The sequence below is a fragment of the Platichthys flesus genome, chromosome 9 (genome assembly GCF_949316205.1).
Source record: "Platichthys flesus chromosome 9, fPlaFle2.1, whole genome shotgun sequence".
Lineage (NCBI taxonomy): Eukaryota > Metazoa > Chordata > Actinopteri > Pleuronectiformes > Pleuronectidae > Platichthys > Platichthys flesus.
In genome coordinates, this window is record NC_084953.1 from 22,198,990 (window position 1) to 22,213,790 (window position 14,801).

At 42.4% G+C, this 14,801-nt stretch overlaps 2 protein-coding genes across 2 annotated transcripts; both read right to left on the reverse strand.

Annotated features, from left to right (window-relative positions):
* Positions 1-3,880: 3,880 nt before the first annotated feature.
* On the reverse strand, positions 3,881-10,468 carry LOC133960845 (dynein axonemal intermediate chain 1-like). Its single transcript, XM_062395688.1, has 5 exons — positions 10,386-10,468; positions 10,118-10,262; positions 9,025-9,178; positions 8,773-8,888; positions 3,881-5,881 (listed from the first exon to the last, which is right to left on the reverse strand). The coding sequence occupies exons 1-5, from the start codon at positions 10,466-10,468 to the stop codon at positions 3,881-3,883; spliced, it is 2,499 nt and encodes an 832-aa protein (XP_062251672.1).
* A 132-nt stretch (positions 10,469-10,600) lies between these two features.
* Positions 10,601-14,791, reverse strand: klhl30 (kelch-like family member 30). The gene is made up of 8 exons (XM_062396354.1): positions 14,656-14,791; positions 13,295-14,135; positions 13,006-13,204; positions 12,475-12,561; positions 12,171-12,326; positions 11,748-11,936; positions 11,248-11,393; positions 10,601-11,122 (listed from the first exon to the last, which is right to left on the reverse strand). The coding sequence occupies exons 2-8, from the start codon at positions 14,066-14,068 to the stop codon at positions 10,871-10,873; spliced, it is 1,803 nt and encodes a 600-aa protein (XP_062252338.1). The 5' UTR covers positions 14,069-14,135; positions 14,656-14,791; the 3' UTR covers positions 10,601-10,870.
* Between the last annotated feature and the right edge of the window lie 10 nt (positions 14,792-14,801).

Sequence of the window (14,801 nt, forward strand, 5' to 3'; positions counted from 1 at the left end):
AAATACGGCCAAACTAATAATACATGCTGTGTACTCATAAGCATGTGTCTGGCCTTGCACACAAATACCCGTGGCAAGGACAAAGCCTGTATAAAACCTACACACACACACACTCACACACACATGCTCCGTCAGTTTAAGGCTTCATATTTGATTAGACACTCTTGACATGCAGAGAAGAACCGAAAATCGGCTTGATGTTTGACTTTTAAGTAAGGTAACATGATTCATTAATGCCAAATTTTGACAGGGTTTAATGGAATACTTTCATCAAATATTCTGCACTGGGATGGGCTTTTAAGCATATTTTCTCTAGGGAAGGCAATTCATTTTTACAATTTCATGACAGTTCGGGGAGTCAGACTTTTTGGCAGTGTTCCACTCAAACCTACAGCCTTAATGAATGGTTTTGTGCCAGCAGTAAAAACAAAAGGGGGATGGGGGAGTAAAATGGGACAGTAACACAATCTCTAAAAACAGACTTTTCTCTAGGTCCAACTGTGTTTATCAGGGCTCCTATGAAGAGACCCAGGGAAATCAAGATTTCAGAGTGCACTGTCAAATGGCAGTTGGTGTCAGAAATCATTCAGCAAGAGTTTATCTTTATCCAACTGACTGCCACATTGCAGCTTTATGCAGGCAGCCAGTAAGTGTTCAGGCGGCAGGCTCTGGAGGTCTACGTCTGAGAAAATGCACACTGGCGTGGCTCCAAAAGCAACACAGAGGGTTCAGAATTCAACCCTACATGTTCTCCAAACTCCTGAGGCCATCCAACTCAAAAAAACTAGGTCAAGGTTTGTCCGGGTTCAGGCGCAATTTTGCAGGGTCACCAGAGATCACATTGAGTGACTCAACAGAGCCACAGAGGGAGGCTTTCAGAGTCCAGGTGTGACTTCACTGGTATTGCGTTAAAGGTCTTCTGTCAGGTCACAGAGACTCAAATAAAGCTTGGGCAAGATGGCAATTAAGGATCTGAAAGTTTCAGGACTTCAGCTGACATTGTGACAGAAGGATCATTCAAGGGATTTCAAAAGAGATCTTCAGTTGTTAGGCATCATATGTATCATATGAACCCAGAATACAAGCAAAACAGGGGAAGTCTTGTTCCAAACCGAAAAATTTGCTTTAAAGGAATAAAGTCCCCCTCAGGTGAAAATCTGGTTTTTAATCAGGTTAACAATTGTGCCATAACACATTTTGAGTTGAATAAGCTGCAACACCATGGCTTAATATTAACACTGCTTTAAACAAAAGCCCATCCTGAAAAAATTTACTCTGACAGCCAGGGTTACGTTTGTCACAAACGTAAGAAACCAATCCTGTCAACTTGTGGGTGGAGCTCAGTAGCTGGAAAAGGCTGCAGGTGGTCTGAGAGGGTGGGTAGATAGACGAAAGGTACAAAGGGGGTGTAATTAGCTGTATTGTTTACAAACAAACAAACAAACAAATAAATATACAAACAAACAGGAGGTTATTACCTTGGCAGACTGCATTAAGCAAGTACTGCAGGATGAACAGGAAGATACCTGGACCCCACCAAGCTGAGAGCGTTTCAGCAACACATGCAACCAAAAACTCCTGCAGCTGGACAAATTTCGATAACATTGCTCCATGTAAAATATAAAGGGGACTAAGTTCACACTGAGGCCAGCTGGGACAAATGCTGACTTAAAAGGTTTCCCACATGATCTTTTGGACCAATGACATTCAATGTCTGTTTTTTTTTTAAATCTGAAAATCATAATAGATGTAAATAGAGCAAAATTCAGCAACATGACTGAAATTAATAAATAAGAAGATAATCTTATAAAAATGTGACATGCTCACATTTTGTTTTAAGAGTTAATTACAACAATCTGTGTTTCACAGCTTTGTCAACCATCAGACCAAAGTTTTCACACAAAACTACCAAATAAATGAACTGTAAGCTTTACTGACCATTTGCTTTACAATCCTAAGTTTTAACAACAGGAATCCTCATTGTATGTTTTTACCAAAAGCCGATGAACAGTTGTGAGTATGTAGTGTCTGGCTGCTTTCTCAAGACCAATTTACACATATCAATATAAGCCTGAAATTAAACAGACAGATTAACATAGTCATAATGTATGTGATATACTCTGTGCTATGAATCCTTTGGCAGTAAATGCTGAGGGAGAAAGCTAGATGCATGTTCGACTGCGGGCGTATGTGTTAGTTTCATCCCGGTGCCACAGTCATTTGCCCCAAGGGCATTGCTTAGCACTTCACATTAACATCACACAACAGCAAAGCTGCCAAACGATCATGCTGTTCTTCAGGGAGAAAATAGTTAGAAGGAGACAGGAGTTTTCACGGAACAGACGAGTCATAACAGGAGTCTCATAATGAACCTCTTGACTTATGAGACCAAAAAAAACTCTCAGTTACATTAGTAGCTATGATATCTCTGATCATTCTGGAGAAAAACAAAGGCCTTGTACTAATCCGTCCCCTCCACTCTTCACATCACTACTTAGTGGTGTCAGTATCACATCCAAACTACACTAATGTTTAATGGCTGGAACTCAACAGCCGGGGTAGGCCTCACTGTGATGGAAGTTTTCTTTATGATCTATTCAAGCTCGGATACGGTAAGGGTAAATCAAAGGATGACTTTAATTCTGCAAATGACGGTATCTTTGCTTTGTTAAGATCCTGTTTGTGACGCCAATTAGTTATGTAGGTTTTCTGGAAGCTGGTGAAATAAGAACTCAGGCAGCAACTGGTGTCTTATCCTGAAGAGTTTAATGTAGACCTAACCCTAACCCTGATGCATCAAGGAGACCAGAAGGTGAAACAATAGGCAAACGCTAACAGAGTGACATGAGCAATTGTCGCCCCCTGAGTCAGAAGAAGTCTCCCACAGCATCCCAATTTATCTCCCTCATCTTGCGTCACCCATCCCAAAACCGAATGCACGCAAACCTAACCTGTACATTTGGCCACTGATGTAATATGCAAAAGAAGAGTCAGTGCCTCTCTGTCTGGGCATCTGAATTATATATGAAAGTCAATTAGCATACAATGTACTGCTAGCTGGGCCTTTATCTATAAACTGACTATGGGTACTGCTTGGAGAGAAGGAAGATTCTTTGGAAAGTGTGAATGGTCAAAAAGTCTCTCACAGATTTACATTTTTTCCCCGCGTTGCCTATGTATCACCTACTGCAGTATCAATCATGAATTATTAATAGTTTATCAGGGTTCATACACATTTTTACTAATGGATTTCAATGAGTTTTCAATAACTTTAAACCAAATTTCCATGACCAAACATTTTGTGAGATCTCGGTGTATATATAAAAAAGTGACAAAAATATAGTATTTAAGCTAAAAATTTGGATTTCAAAGCATACAGTATACCTTAAATTACACAAATGAATGAGACAATAGTTTGATTGAGGTCTTTGTCTTTTATAGCCCATGGCATGTACCTTTCCATTTGTAGCCAAGCATGGTTAAATCTACACTTGCCTGGCATAGTGCATTATCCCGCCTGCTACCCCACCGAACTTTAGTATGAGAGCGTGTGCCTGCTTATATTTCGAGCGTATTTCTTTTAAAAGCATATTAATAATTTAAAACTCGTAAATGAAAGACATGAAATTATGAATATAACAAACTTCTCCAAAACTTTTGGTTTTAAATTTTTTCAAGTAGTTTTCCAGGAGTGGAAATAGACATTTAACAATTCCATGACTTTTCCAGGTTTTTCATGACCGTAGGAACCCTGGATTATGAATATGAAAAGCTTTTACTGTTGCATAAAATGAGATACACAAATGGGAATACTATGAAAGACAGTAAACGATTGTATCAGGTTTGTGTGTTTGAGAGTGAAACATTAAACTGGGTGTTGCTACATTTCCTGCAGCTCACTGAGCAGCCTCTCCATTTTGGCGACTTCCACTTCTGGACCTTCGGGCAGCTCCTGACCCTTCTTAGCCTTGGTTTTCATGTGAAGGTTAGGGGAGAGTTTGAAGCTGGTGACGTAGCCCCTGTCGTCACCCACTGCGATGGTAGGATTGATGGGGTTAAATTCCAGGTGCGTCAACTTCGTCCCTTTGGGCACAACAGACTGCCGACAGATAGGCTCATATTTGTTGATACTGAGGTCGAAAACATGAACTTTGCCATCTTCTGTGACAGCCCCAAATTCAGTGGAGGAAGATGGAGACCAGGAAACATCTCCGACAGCAGCATTCAGGTCAAAAGTTAGCAAGGGAGTGTTGACTGTATGGTTCCAGATCTTGACGGTCCAGTCCAAACTGCTAGAGATGAAAACTTTTGGGTGGAAGCAGTTCCATTTCACAGCATCCACTGCCATGGTGTGGGCATTGTAGGTCTCCAGTATATGGCTGGAGTAAGTCTTGGAGCACTTGTGTATTTTCCCTCCCTCTGTGCCAACTAGGAAGAGAGAGTCGATCTGTTTGTGGAAGTCAAACGCTGTACCACAAGTGAACATGGGCAGCTGTGCATCTTCCGTCCCTTCAGATACAGCAGCATTCAGTGACAGTCTGATAATATCTGTGCAGAGCAGCTCGTTCTTAACAAGTGTCCAAGACACAACACGGCCATCGGATGACACAGAATAGAAATTGTGGTTGTTGTCCATGTCATTCTTCTGCCAGCATACCTGCCAGACAGGGTCAGTGTGCTTGCCAGTCTTAGCTGTGCTTTTGTGCACGGGCTCCACTCCCTCGTTGTTCAAATTGTAGACGGCCACGGCGCCATCATGGAAGCCCACCACCACCAAGTTAGAACACTGCTGGTGGATGTCGAGACACAGGACGCCGGACTTGGTGGGGTAGATGTACTCTGGAAACGATGAGTTCTTAAACGAATAGAAGACAACCATGCCACCTCCCTGGTTCCTGAAGTCGTACGATCCCATGCCCACAGCAAACAGGTCATCAAATTTGTTATTCCAGCAGAGGGCGGTGACTGACAGTGTTTTAGCTTTGTCATATTGGAACTTCCACAATGGGAGAAGGGTGCCCGCCTGGCCCTTGAGCTCATCAGAGGCATCTTCAAAGTATTTGAAATTTTGCGCTTTGTCATCAAATGTGTTTTGATGGATCATTCTTTCAAAGATCTTGGATGCTTTTCCTACTTCAGTGAGGTTGTCGCTCTCCAGCAATATCACCCTCTCCGGTACTATGTCTTTCAGCTTCTCTTTATTTTTTTCTAGTTTTCGCAGCTCCTCCTCATGTGCATCATAGTTCTCCCACTGATTGGCATTGGCAGAGAAGTTGGTGCGGTGCGGAGGTTCAGTTTGGACGCTTTTTTCCCTAAGTGGGTTATTGAGGGTCTGGCTGGCCCTCTCACTGAAGTTGATCTGGTTAGGACGCTTTTTGTCAGTTTTGGAGGCAACACTACTTGGTCTGTCTTCTTCTCCAACTCCCTCCACTTCCCCTTCATCTTCATCTTCTACAGGTGTAGTCTGGGTTTTATTTGTCACCTCATCAGGTTCAGCTCCTGTTTCCTCTGTTAAAGCCTCTACTGGGAGACCCTCTCCTGCTATCATTCTTTTGGCCTCATCAGAGTCTTGATGTATAAGGCTTCCCTCCAACACAAAGTGAACAGCCACTTGTTCAACAACAACAGGCTTGTAGGAGTTTTCCTTGAAGCTGTAGCGTACAATATTTTGGGGTGCATGTGGGTTGTTGGCAGTCAGGATCCTTGTGATGTCCTCTTTTAACTCAGCCTCAGTGAGCTCCAGTTGATCTACAGGTTTAATCGGTCGTTTCCCATGAGACTCATCCCAGCCAACACCCTTATCCACACGTTCCTCATCATCCTTTAACTTCTTAGCAACTTTAGTTGGCTTTACTCCAGGTACCTTCTGAACAGTTGAGCCCTGTGAAAACACAAACTGTGAAAAGCTGTTTGGCTAAAAGTGCGGTCCGATAGTGGAAGAAGCAATAACACTTACTCAATAGTAAGTGTACTGCTTTCACCTCTTTTCAACTTTATTTACACACTTGTATACAAACATCATTACAGATAACTGCTTGACACAGAAAATAACCAGCTACAGTTAAATAAGGTGATAAATAAATTTCAGATTCATACAAAAACAAAGCACATACAAACGTTTAGTAAAAAATGATAACATAACTGTGCTGCTTTTACTTGTGGCGTCACAACTAGTTTAACTAGTTAGAGCCAGCTAAACTAAACTAAGGTGATGCTTACCTTTTTCACCATGGCTGCAACCTTGCTGTTTTGCACAGACATCGCGAAAATAATCCGATGTTTGATGCTTTGATCGACAGTTATTTGGTGAAGGTAGAGGCACTTCCTGTGGCAACAGAAACTGCCACTGATTTGTAAAGGCAGCGAGACTGTGAGGCCTCTAAACCAAAGCTACATCAAAGGGTTTTTATGTGTAACACTGTTTAGAGGCAGCTGCCCTTGTTTCCAAACTGTTTAGAGGCAGCTATCCCTGTTGCCAAAAGTGTTTGGGGATGTTTTCTTCCCGCTGTAGTTGATCTCAGACAGTGGCAGCAACTATCTAAGAGCAACTACAGGTGGAAGAAAACTTCCATCAAACTCACAATACGATACTGTAAGTATATATATTTAATTCAGGGAACAGGACAGCCGTTATCTTTTGTGTATTGTGATTTTGTCAGATGACACTACAGTTTTAAAAACAGTATCTAAGCAGCGTAGTGGATTGCAAATGGCTTTGAAGTGATCGCCGTTTTACATTCATTCTTCAAGGACTGATTTTAAGTTGTTCTTGTGTTGTTCCATTGTTTCTTTCATTTATTGTCAACAGACACAGACACATATTAAAATAGAAGGACTTTGTTAAGAATTCAGCCTTTTTAAATATGAGAAAAGAGAGCCAGAGAGAAGCAAAGTGCTGTAACTGGCCAGAATTCAAATCTGACATAATGATATCTTGAATAGGCTAATACGGCTTTAGCTAGTTTCCATTAAAAGTTTTTTATTGTGGTCCCAAAGCATCTTTCAGTTTCACACATTAACCATACTAGGTTTTGACCTAGTCTTGTTCTGTTTCATGACTTTTCACACATCTAAAAATATCAACAGAATAAATATGCTATATATATCTGCCAAGCTAATTCAATTATATTTATAGCCTTGGTTTTAGAATAAGTTCCAAACGTAAGGCAAACAGCGGGTGTTCATTAGATTTAAGCAGTAGAAAGAGCGCAGTGTTATCACAAATGCCTGCTTTGTACACCTTGAAAAATGAGCTTTTTCTTCAACAGTCTCGAGGGAGGAGGCCAGTGACCCTGACAATTTTCCCCCCAAAACAGCAGCCGCTGCACGAAGGGGGCAACCATGGGGGGTTATGAAGGGGGACGCCGGTTCTCGTGAGCACAGGGGGTCTGAGTCTACCTGAACAGACCACAAGGAAAGCCTTCATGAATCCACCCTCCTCTCTCTTATTTACTCTTACAAACACATACACCAAAGCACATGCATGCAGATGCTCCAATGTGCACACACGCACACACAAACGCAAACACTTCTTGTGAAGACCCTCGCTGACATAATGTATTTCCTGGCCACTAACCGAAATTTTAACTTAATTCTGACCTGAACCTGAACTTAAGGTCAGGTTAGAATAACCTAACTTAAAGTCTTAACCTTCACACAAGTCGTGAGGACATGGTCAAATGTCCTCACTTTCCCAAAAAGTCCAAACTCCATAAGGTCTGTAACTCAAACTGGTCCTCACAAAGATGGCAAACTGCAAGTACACGCAGTAATGTGTACTGTGTGTAGTTCCATAGCCGCTAATTAAAGAAAAATGTATGACATAAAATATGTGCTTGTGCCAAGTTACATTAATTCAATCGGGAGTCTGTAAATTCTGCCCTGAGTTTTCACTACAGTACATGCAAAGCTGTTTCAAGCTTCCCACAGTGTTTGTTTGTTCAACTCCGAAAGGCTTTCCCTGCTGGAAAGAGCCGTGCTGCACTGATGTTTACTGTAACCATATTCCATTTCAAACGCATGGGGCTTTCTGCAGTCAATGCTCCAGTGTGGCTCACCCTCTTGATCTCATCTCCAAACAAAACTGCATAAATTTACCATCAACAGTATTACATACTCTAACTCCTTTAAGAGCTGCTTTAACATCTGACAGCGTTTAACAATGTGGCCTCATTTAGAGCTAGTGTGGGAAACACTTTTATTTGGAGATATGCTTTATTGGGGTTCAATACAGTCACATGTGGACAGTATCATAATTATGATGTTCATAAAAAGACAACATGCCCTGTATATCCTATTCAAAATTAGAATGAGATGAAGACATGTATAGTTTTTTATAATTGGTGGGTTTGGTCATTTTTGGCGACATCGGTTACAAAGCAAACTGTACTAGAATGGCATTGTTACTTGTACTCAGTCGATTACATACCTCAGCCAAGGCCCAACAGTCCCCTTACATTCAAAGAAAATGCACTAGATTTTCGTCTCCTTATGAAGCCACATTTATATATACTAAAAAATACCATATGTCAAAATGTTAAAGAAGTTGAAAACAATTTCTGTATCTGCCCAGCGATCTGGATTCACACTAAAAAATGACCACATTCCACATCCTACCAAGGAGCCTTGTGGAAATCCTTCCAATTGTTTTTGTGTAATGCTGTTTAATAATAGAAAAACAAAAGAAATGAAAAAAAAATCTCCCTGAGTTTAAAACATGAACAGTACTCCACACCCTGACCTGAGTCTGTTGCTGCCCTGTGTCACTCCTACCATGTCTGTGAGACTGGCATGTTGGCCTGGCGGCTGGTCACGGTCCATCTGCCTCGGAGACAGCTGCTCCCTCAGGGCCCTTCTCTCCTCCAGCTCACTGACCTCACAGCTCTCACCTGAGATGAGGAAGCAGATCATGCGTACTGAAGTGTCAATCTCTGCACTTTAGGTAAAATAATAATTGCTATCTAGCAAGGCAGCTCTATTCTCTCTGCTGGATGTGTGCCTTTCAGTTAAATCTCTCTTCCCTACCGGCCGGCTGCTGAGCCAGGTTGCGGGTGATGATCTGGCGGATACGGATGGAGACAGCCGTAGGCGAGACACTGGACTCCTGCCCATCACCTCGAAGTGCCAGAGTCCCCTCTCCTGAGCAGTCATCAGAGTGAAGCAGGGATTCCTCCAACTTCTAAAATCGCAACATTCGGCCCCACACATCACTTAGCTGGGCATTAAAAGGCCAAAGTTATTACAGTTTGACTCAGAGGAGTTCCAATAACAGGGGATGACAAAGTAGTGGCTCTCACTAAGTACAAATACATAAGTATAAACAGTGTACTGATTCAAAAGAGTCATATTCATTTCACAGAATGGCCTGTGGAGGTTTAAATGTTATAAATGTAATATAGTTGGATTGTTGGGATGCTTTATTATGATGGACGTTTGTTTATTGCAACCCTTAGACAAATGGTTTGGGACATTTCCATCTTTAAAAAAAGCACCAAAAATAATATTGTTTATATGAAACTGTTCCATCTGTAGATGCAGTGGATCAGAAGTATAAGACAGCATAGATTGTATATAAAGTACTTAATAATGTATTTATACACAACGCCGTGCTTCTACAACTAACGAAATGCACCAAAATAGGAACTTGTCTGCTCAGGTAGTGAACTTACTTAGTCTGATCATGATCACGTGTGAAGATAATGAGGCTGCTGTATCAAATTGTACATGGAGTCGCAGGTAAGGATCTCTGATTCAACATCTGCCTTTCAATAGTTGTATAAATTATCGAATTATATGTCTTCAATTAACAAACCAGAGTGGATTTGTGGTATTCATACTATCTATCTATATAATGCTACTTGTTTCTATTATTTATATATTACAGTAGATTTTAGAGGCACATACTTTTACATTTATCTTGAAAGTATGTTCTGCTTATATTGCAGATATTATTGATACATATTTATCAAGGAATACATACGTGTTGTTATGGATACAACTACCTGGCAGGTACTAACTAGTAAAAAAAACGCATCTTTTACATTTTAAAGAATCCTCCGTGGAAAATGCATGATAAAGAGTCGGCTCAGCGTTTGTGTGTCGGTGTTGTGTTACCGACCTGAATCACAGCCTCCAGTCGAGGAGAGCGTTCACCTGGCTCCCGTTGACAACTCATTGCAAAGCGGCCCCGGCTCTGACAGTCAAGTGTTAGCTCGAGCTGCAGCGTGTGGTCAGGACAGGAAGTTGTTAAATGTCGACTCGAACTACGGACACAATGCAACACAGCCGTGAAGCTGCATAAAGAAAAGCGCTTGAGAATGCAGAGGTTCAGAAATCACAGCCTGAACTTTTTCAACAGGAAACTTTTGGAGCGACAACAAGCTAACTGGTCCCAGGCTCCGTTGCCAAGGTTACCACGCGCTTCCGGGCCTTCGCCATGGAAACAGAAAGCTGGCTTGGATGTTTCCATGGCAGCACAGACGCCTCGAGACAAGCCACTGGATTCCGATGGGTTAATGATCAAGCTGCTCAAGGCAACATGGACACTGGGTTTACCTGTGGCTGACAACACATGTTATAAAGAAGAACACAGGAGCCCACAAACTGTTTCTTCAATTATTTAATGACTCACAAGCTTCATTCAGTAACACAACAACTCATCCACATATCAAACACAAAATACAAAGTCTATGTAAATTCCAGCTGGGCTGCCAAGCCGGTCCTAAACTCAGTCAGCAATACCTGAGGATCATGTAACACTCTATCATGAGGCACAATGACATCCAGGGATAAACATGTCGAAAACATATGATAGGAACACGTCTCTGAGATCTCTTTTGACCCCATGTTTGGTCTGGTCAGGGACACAAGGTCATTGTGTTAAATCTGTGGAGAAAAGTTCCGGCCACTGGATGGGGTCGAGGAAGATGGTGCAGACCCCGCTGTAGAACCAAAGCCTCGGCAGGAAGCCCTCCACCTCCCAGGTGTCGGACGCCCGGTTGTAAGACTCCACTTCCACCCCGTAGTCGCCCTCCATACCTTTCCAATGGCCCCCAGTGATAAATAACATCCCATCCAGCGTTACCAGGCCACCATTCTCATGAAGCATGTGGAGAAGCTGGACCTGATGAGACGTGGAGAAGTGATCAAATAGCTCAATGTCAACTGATTATTTCTGCTATATTCCTGCCATAATTCATTATATATAATATGAATATGAATGTTGTCAGCAGTGATTCCTAAACCCACCTTCTGCCACATGTTCGCCTCTGGATCATAGCAGTAGACTTTCTTAGTGTTGTCGGCAACCAGATACACCATCCCATCAACACAAACAGAGCGAGGAGAGGACAAGTATTTGGGGATAAAGGGCGAACATATGCTGATCCAATTATCTGTAAAAAGCATTTAAATAAAGAAAAGACAAATATAAATTTAATCAACAACTTTTTTATGGAACATTATTCTAGATGAGACTGTTAACTTTATCCTTTGACTGTTATATGGGGCCATTATTGTTGCAACATTATTTTGATTCGATAATTCTGATTCCAAATTCACAATTGCAGAGTGGTCTAATCGTTCTCAAATCACAGCGCAGATTTGCATATTTTTTCACACAAGGATTGAGATCGAGTTACACAACTCTCACATAAATGATATTGTTACATTATTGTCCTCCTAGAAAAACAAATACATTCGCATACAGTACACTGAGGGTAGTGATACAGGTATTCCAGCATCCTCACCTATAACAGGGTTGTAGCACTGCATGGTCAAAGCGTTGTACTTCACAGCACATGAACCAATCACGTAAAGCTTCCCATGACACGCTGTGGCGGTGAAGTTAGTCACATATCTTAAAGCGGGGCAGGTCGTGGCCCACGTGTCGCTGTAAGGGTCATAGTGCTCAACCTCCACTTGGACTGATGTTGTGCCTAAAGGTGGGAAATGTGAGAAGAATGAGTCATTAAAGAGAATTTTAAAGAATGTGGCGGAGCTAACACATTATGAAAAGTGCTGCCCTGTTTTTTGAGGCCATTCCTCTACGTAAAGAAATCAAATCAAAGTATCACTGCAGAGGTGAGGCACTGAGAAGTCAATGAGCATCTGGAGTTTTTCAGTGCACTGCAGGATTCAGGCTCCTCATGTTGGACTATTTATTTTCTGACCTCCGATGACGTAAATCTCCCCGTTGAGCACCGCCGATGTGTGGTTAGTCCGAGGCCGGAGCATGGGCGCCACGGTCACCCACCTCCCCTGCTTTGTGATGTACTTCCAGGTCTCTATGGTAGACCAGGTGTTGGTATTTGAACCTCGCGAGCCTCCTATCAGAGACACGAGAGCGCTTTGTCAAAAGTCTGACCACGTTTCGCATTATTCTCGAGAAACCTGGCGAGTTCTGCTCAAACCCATTTATCGTCACTCTTTTGTTGTTCACCAGTAGAGTTCCTGTGTTGCCCACACTTGACCCACCTGTGACATACACGTCATTGTTCAAGGAGACCAGGGAGTAACCCCACTTGTTGGGGTTGGGGAAATTAGGGAGCTCATGCCACTGTTCTGCAGAGCAAGAAAATGACTGCGTTAACATTTGTGCATCATTAAGGAAAAAATACAAATGCACACAAAGGAAATTAGGTAAAAATACACAAATTTCCTCTTGGAACTTTTAAGTCAAAAGTCAGTTATAGAAGGTTTTTTGCTTGCTTGTCTTCAACTGTCAATAAATTCAACTTTTCTTGCACAACTTGCGAGATTGTGGCCAGAGATGTTTTGCCTCAAAAACCAGAAATCTTCCCATTTCAAGAAACGCCTTCTTCACCGGGAACCAAGAAGATGATGTAGTTTTGTCACATCTGAACCACTTTTCTGGTTTAACAAACTGAAAACACATCTGCCAAACTGGTATGAGGAATCAGGCAGATGTTTCCTAACAAAAAATCTTCTAGCAAAATTTATTGTGAACATAAAGAAGCATGGTAGGGGAAATATATTTCTTTTTACTTGTTTTTGTGTTGTAGAAGGCACAGTTCCTCGGCAGCAGTCTTCGTAGTCTTGGATCTCTGTCTTCATCCTCATCTGAGTCATCGGAGTCTTCATCTTCCAGCGAGCGACCTCCCATTACAAACAGCACCTCTTGCAGGTTCGGTTGTGGACTCTGAGACATGACACTGTCCAAATATTCTGATGACAAATCCATTTTCTAGAAAAGTAAAAGCGATGATTGTTTTTTCTAGAAACCTTCTCACATCAGGCAAACGACGATAAGAGCGAAATGAAGAATGTCACTAACCTCTCTGTGAATTTGTTCTACGGCCTCTCTGCAGCTGGGAGAGGCCTGAACCAGACTGTCCTTCAGCAGGGTGTCAGCCAGGTAGTCCAGGCTGAGGAGAGCGAGGCGGGACAAGGTGAGGAGCTGGGTGAGGTGGCAGAGGCGAGAGTCCTTGTGGTGACTAACCCACTTCAGGATAGCCTCCACACGAGTGTGCTCTGACCGAATTTGTAGTCCTTCATCAGACAGGCAGGAAACCAGTCTGTCTTTTGTCAACAGCAGAAACTCCTCACTTTGTTGCACTGCCTCAAAGTTCTCTAAAAGGAAAGCCAAGGCTTTGGCGACCACCTCTGGGCAGCCGTGGATCTCCCCAAACTCCAGGATTCCCAGACAGTTGGTTGCATCGATCTGATGCTGGAGGTATCGGCTGCATACGGTTCTCACCGACTGGAACTGCAGCTGGCTGGCGGTGCAGATCAAGCCCTCCACATTGCTCTGGTTGATGGTTAGTTTTCCCGTGTAGGCAAAGTCCAGCAAGTAGCTGAGGATGTCAGGATCAACATCTTGAAGCTCCACGCGGGCGCCAATGCTCTCCACAAATTCGCCTGAGAACATGCAGTGAAAGTACTTGCTGCAGAGAGCCAGCACGCCACGGTGACAGGGGAAGTCCCGACCGCCTGCACTCAGTGTCACATCCACCAGTTTGGGTTGAGTGCGTAGGGAGCGCAAGCCCTCAAGGATGCTTTGAGGATGAGAGGACAGGCAGTAGTCCAGATCATCCACATTACGCACCATTGTCAACAGTTCAAAATGTCGGTCAAACCTTTCAGCGGGACGGTCAAAAAACAGGCTCGGAGCTTATCTGCAAAAGTAGAAAAATGTATAAATATGCAAAATAAATAATTCTATTAAACATTTTAAAACAATATTTTTAGATATTTACCTCAAAACTTTAAAATTAGGCACAAACTCGTATTCTAAAGCAGCCCTCATAGCAGAATATTGTATTTTTGATTTATCTGTATGATTGAGAGATGTTGTAAAAAAAAGTGGAGTGGAGTAGCACAGTAGTTGTGTTGTAATAAGTTATTTTTACCTTTTAGTATGGTTGAACAACAACAGCCTAAATATAGAGGGGATGGAAGGAAAACAGTTTCTTCTCATGCCATTTGGGTCCTTATTATACAGTGAAATACAAAACATGTCTTGAAAAAAGTCCCTCGTCCTCTAAGTGTGACACCACTGTGTTGTTTTCAGGACAACAAAGTAGCTTTAGCCGTGTGATCAGCTGCATCTTGAACCGCCTCCACAATCAGCAATAAACTACATTTCCTGTGAACAAACACAGTAAAATCAAGTTAAGAACCAACAAATAAACTCACCACAAGAGAAGAGAAAGGAAATAGTGGCTCATCGTCCCTGTGAAAAAGTTGTTTGTAGCCGAGCAGCGGGACTGATCAACATGGAGTCCATAGAGTCCTTGGTGTGCATGGGCAGAATGGCGAAAGACTTTTCTCGAGACATTGAG